At 37.0% G+C, this 6,000-nt stretch overlaps 1 protein-coding gene across 7 annotated transcripts in view; it reads right to left on the minus strand.

Annotated features, from left to right (window-relative positions):
- The window catches only part of SOX6 (SRY-box transcription factor 6), a 518,084-nt gene that overhangs the window by 203,182 nt on the left and 308,902 nt on the right, over nt 1-6,000 (minus strand). For all 7 annotated transcript variants that reach the window (XM_082845245.1, XM_082845244.1, XM_082845243.1 and 4 more), the window contains 2 exons: nt 3,456-3,628; nt 598-666 (listed from right to left, as the gene is read on the minus strand). In XM_082845245.1, the coding sequence (XP_082701371.1) occupies nt 598-666; nt 3,456-3,628 (242 nt within the window). The remainder of the gene's footprint in view (nt 1-597; nt 667-3,455; nt 3,629-6,000) is intronic.

Consider the following 6,000-nt stretch of genomic DNA (forward strand, 5'->3'; position numbering starts at 1 on the left):
ATTTCTAAAGTGTGTTACAATTATTCAAGAACAAGTTTTTCTTCCTTTCTAGACTATAAACTTCTTGAAGACAGACAATTACTTATTAATCTTTATGTTCTCTTCAGCACCTAGCAGAAATGCAGTTAATATCTGTTAAAGAACAAATTAATTATTACCAACCTTTTCCTAGGTCATAAGATTCTTCTCATAATTGGCCCAGACAGTCCTAACAAGCAAATAAACATAAGCTTCTACCCATGATACTATTAGATGGTAAAATATAAAGCAGCAGGTAGTTTGTGACAATAAAACTAGCATGTGTATGCTACCTTGGAAACCATTAGGTTTCCACCAGGTTGTGTTAGGCAAATGGCAGAAGGAAAAAAAGATAAGGTTTATTCTGCTTACGCATCACATCAGAAAAGAATGCTTAGACTACCACCAAGTCGATATTTTCTACATCCACTTATACAATTGTACACAACATCCCTGAATAACAAACAGCTCTATTGGTGCTGTTTATAAGAGAAGGGTGCATTTGCAGCATTTTAAATTCCATTTTCAAGGAGAAAAGTATCTAAGTATAATCAGACGAGAGTAATAAAATACACTGACCTGGATCTGTTGCTGCAGGAGATTAATTTTGTGCTGCTGTTGCAGAAGTTGCTGCTGTTGTCTTGCAATCTATCAGAAATAAAGTTTCATTAAGTTAAAATGAAATGCTTACACCTTTGCCATTACCTCAGGTACCTCTCCTGGTATTACAAGGATGCTTTACTGTACTTCTACATGAAAGAGTTCCTATAAAATGAGAGAGGCAGAATCAAAAAGTTGGAGAAAAGGAAATATTTCAAACAGGTACCATCTCTCTGCTTGCCCCTAAATCTTTACCTGTACATGAAAACTACCCCCTTGTATTACATTTGTGAGCAGTTCATCTATATCTGCACTGGTCATCTGGAAAGAATGGGAATTTCAAAATCTCATCCTTGAAGAATAAAAACAGAAAAACTCTGCCTACATTTTTCTAAGGAGCTTAATTTGTATTTAAAAAGTAAAATCTGTAAGCAAAGATAGGAAATAACTTTCTATTACTTATAATATGGCCTACTTTGGTGAAACCTTTTCTACTGTAAAGACTTTCAGAACTGATAACACAAATATTGTCAAGGGAGTGCCAAAACAATACAGCAAAAGGCAAAAACCTTTATCTTTTTTTGTTGATATAATGTGTAATGTTCAAAGCATTTTTAAAAACAAACACAATCTAATATTTATTCACATCCTTTTGAGGGTAATGTGTTAGTTTTACAGTACAGGATCCACATACAAGTTTTGTATTCCCTGCTTCACCCAACAATCAAATTCAACATCTTAGCACATCATCTCATCTGTAAAAAGAAACATTAACTACTTAATGCAAGCCCTACTGAAGACTGAATCTGCCCCTCAGGAGAGCAGGGAACTTCTGTAGGATAATGGTGTTTACTATAAAACAGGAGTTAGGTGTCAGGCTACTTATTACCTCAAAATCTGAGCTGCTGGAGTTTGAAGCCCATTGGAATGCCCCTTAGTGAGAACACACTCACTGCCAACCTAGGAAGCCAGAGAAAAAAATGGCCAGAAAGCACTTAGAAGGACTTGGTTTAGTGGTGCCCTATAGGCAAGAGTTATGTTCTTCCTATTTCTTCTATTTCCAAAATATTCTAGAATGGACAATGTTGGAAGTAGAAATGGATGTGAACCAGCCCTCAGCTGTATACTTCCTGAGTCCTTTTAATATTTTAGCATAGAGTAGAGGGACACACCCAAATCACATTCCTTTCAGCAGAAAATGACAAATAGCAATCTGCCCCCAAATGTGGCTCAATGGTTTCTGGTGATGACTGGTTCATTCTAGAAGTCATGATAAAGCTACCCCTAACGAAGGGTACAGGTTGAGAAATGGCATCACTCCTCCCCAAAGCTTTTTATAAGCAAAATGGAAACAGTATGTAATCAGTTTGGAAAGGCCCACTCTGCTTATCACCATTCAAATCAGAAATGGACAACTCACTCTGCAATTCTAGGTATACATGCTGGATCTCTGAATATTTATTTCCTCTTAGCCATCCAGTGAAACACCACTAGACATCTAATATTGATGGTCCCTCCTAAATGATAAAGTGCTGCATAGAAATGCATCCAAAACACCACAGTGCAATTACTATCATCCACTCTAGATGTATGGGTTTGACACAGTGAAGTATGGTACATAAGCACCATGTGGCTCAAATTCTGAATTTTATTTGCCAATCGGTTGAGCTACATGCTCGCTTCATTGAGCATGACAACCTAGTTTTAAGTGTCATTTAATTTTCATTTTGAAATATAATTACAAAGTGTTCACTGTAAGATATCACTCGTCTGCAAATGTGTCAAGATTAATTTGTGCTAGCTTATTCACAAGTGTCAATAGTTAATTACTGTGTCATCTCTGGATAGCTAAATGACATTCTAACTTCTGATTTTTTACAGTGTTCCTTTATGTTATTTTCCATTAGGGGCTGAGTCCATATTCCTACATGTGGGCAAATATTCAAGCATATAAAATACCAGACGTCACAACTCATTAAAATCAACAGAGCATATATTGCTCTATATACCCCTATAAAATACATTTAACTGAAAAGATAATTCCAGTAATAATGTCAGATTCCTAAAAACTGCACATTAATTTGGGTCTATCTGTTCTAAAGCATCAGGGACTACTCTATAGGATCATTGTTATTAGATTAATGCACTCTTATGAGACAGGAAAAACATTTGGGAAAGTGATTTATTTTTTAAAAGATACACACAAACTTTGCTATTTTTCTCACTTCTAAATCAATGAAGTCAAATTCTTCCATGAGCCATGTGTTAATTTGTTTTTAATGATTTACCTATGCTATAAATAAAGTGACCATATAATTTATCATCCAAACCAGGACAACTTTTGCAAGTGGAAGAGGGGAGTATTAATAATTGCTTTGGAAAACAGACATTAGCCAGAGCTATTCTGGAAAAACTGAGACATATGGTCACCCTAGCTTGAACCAGTGAACTGAAAGATTCTCAAAGTTTTTCTAGACCAGGATCCTCCTTTTCTGGATGAGAGAAGAGTAAGGCCCAGAGAGAAGTGATTTACTCATGGTTAAGCTACATTGGGAATATACGTGATGCCTACATGAACAAGTCTCCCCAAGTAATTAATCAAATCCAAATGTTCTGGAACAATGTTATCATTTCAGTTATGCCCAGTTGCTATGACGCCTTTCTTTGTCCTCCACATATCCCCTCAGTATTCTCGGTGACCCTGGATTTCCAGAAGGCTTCTTTCTTTCATTCTTTTTTTGGGAAGGCTTATGACAAATAAACCAATCAATGTGATTACTCGCTGAGCTTGGCACATTCCACACCTCCAGTTCATCAGCTCCTTTGGCAGGGCTCACCTGTTCTTGCTGTTGGCGAGCAAGGTCCATTTGCTGCCGTTGTTTCTCAATTTGTGAGGCTGCCAGTTTTTTCTGTTCATCATGCGCTGCCAGGAGCTGCTCCCGTAAACTGATCAGCTGGGTAATCATGGTAGAGAGCTGCCGTTCTTTTTCTGCCAGGCTCTCAGGTGTACCTAAAATGGAAGCGAAAAGATATCTCACAAGTTTGAGACAATTCTGAATGAATTAGGGAAGCGAGTGGGTGGGCAGATTTAGAAAGGGACTACCCTAAGACACTTAAATATCTGGGACAATAACTGGAGGTCACTGTAAGTGCAGGAACTCTATGAAGTAGCAATGGAATGAACGCTAGGGTTAGTCATCACCCCTGCCAAGAGAAAGGACTGTTGCCAATAAAATTCTCACTCACTCTTCCCTCTTGCTCTTTAAAACAAAACAAAAGAAAACAAAACAGAACAACCTACTCCATTCTCTCCCTTTCACCACATTCCCCTTCCCTCCCCACCCAAATCTATCTGCTCAAGCTAGTAATCTTATGCTATTTAGTACCAAAGATTAGAAACTATGGGTTGTATTAATATTCTATAATCAACCTCTACCCTCAATGACTGACAGAGGACCTAAGACATAATAGGTGCTTAAATAATGTTACTTAGGAATTTTCTGATCACTGCCCTCATAAAATTTTTCTATTGTGCAAAGATCTGTCTCTGAATCTCAGAAGTCAGGGGTCACTCTTGGCCATGGGATGAGTGCTACAGAAAGAAAAAAAATAATCTGTCTTGCCTCAGGTAAGAAAGAATTGAAACTGATTTTTTTTTTCTGGTGAGGGGATCAAGCTAAAGTTCCCAAGTTCATCCTTAAAGGCAGTAATGTTGCTTGGGGGGCTCCCTCACCCCTTTGTCACTCTTCAAAAGGAAAAAACACATTCGAGGTTGAAAAGGTTATGATGTCGCTGCACACCTACGATATGCACTAATGGTGCTGAACAGTCTATCTATGGGCAAATTGCATAGCTCTCCTAAGTAAAGGGTACAGGATCCTTTTGTGAATCTAAATTAGAGCATTTTGCCACAGCATAAGATAAGAATTTCAACACACAACCCACTGTATTTGAGCACACAGGTTTCATTATGAAGAAATGATCTATGCTTTGAAAGCTTTTCAGAAAGATGCCACCAGCTGTCAAAAGAGATAAAGATTGCCAGTTTTTGTGTGTGTGGAAGAGGAGACTTCCAATCTCCTTATGAAACCCCCCTCACTCCTGCTAGGAAAGCACCAGGAAAATTTGAGAAACTGAACATATTTTAATTAGGAATGGGCCTATTTTTTGAGTGGGTCCATGGGAAAAGCAAGCCTTCAAGTGATGCTGGCTAGCACTTACTAGTATATGATTCCCACAAGGTAAGGCTGATAAGCTACAATATTTAGAATTACCTTGGTATTCTTAATGCCAATTCAAGTCCTTAAAAATAAATAAGTAAATATATAAATAAACTGTCAATATCCCATATCCCTTAAAGATTTACTGAGCTGAAAGGTGGCCTAAAATAAAAATTAAAAGAAAAATAAGATAGTGAAGTGATGTTAGAAAATGTACTCCACTGATAAGGAAACAAATACTGCATCAAGGATAGTGACCAGCTGTTCTTTCTAGCTACTGAAAGTGATTTTTTTTAATGAGTTTTTATTTCAGCAATAGGAATTTCAGCTTGGTGAAAGAAAGAACTTCTTGATCCAGAAATGTTAAAATACAAAATCAGGTCCTTGGAGGGGATCATAAAAATCTCCTCCAAAGCACAACATGCTCAACTAATATAAATGTTAATGATATATAGGAATGAGAAGACATAAAACAAGTATGGAATTTACTTACTCATTTCATTAAATTTTAATTAAAAAAATATTTCTGGAATCTCAGGTACTATATCAAGAACTAAGGATACCGATACCATACCAAGAAAAAGCAAAGTTCCCTTTCACCTTAATCAAATAATCACACATATAAATGTAAACTACAACTAAATAAGAATTATAAACAGGACAGACATTTGGGGGGAGATTTAACCAAGTTTGGGAGGCTCAAGTGTAGGGAAGTTATGCCTGACAAAGTAACAAGTTAACAGAGTTAACTAGGCAAAGAGTTGGAGGGTGGTCAAGGAGCTTTTCAGTAGGAGAAAACAATATAGGCAAAGGCCCTGTGAGGGGGCAGGTGGTGGTGGAGAGTGTCAGTGTGTTCCAGAAATTGAAAGAAGGTAGTAAAACTTAAATAAGAAAAACAAAGGAGAGTAGAGGACCAAATGAGGCTAGAAAGGTAGGAAAAGGTCACACCATTCAGCTCCTTATAGACCACTGGATGAACTTCATGTTTATTCTAAGAAAATTTCAAAATCACTAAAGTACTTTAAACAAGAGATGATGTGGGTGTTCTGGCTACAGTGTGGAGAATAGTTTGGAAAGTTATGAGAATAGATAAATGGGGTTTATTACATATACTTTTTGGCAACATTCTGATCTACGTGTAATTATCTTGTTATACCTATGT

The sequence above is a fragment of the Leucopleurus acutus genome (assembly GCF_964270905.1).
Source record: "Leucopleurus acutus genome assembly, chromosome: 8".
Classification (NCBI taxonomy): Eukaryota; Metazoa; Chordata; class Mammalia; order Artiodactyla; family Delphinidae; genus Leucopleurus; species Leucopleurus acutus.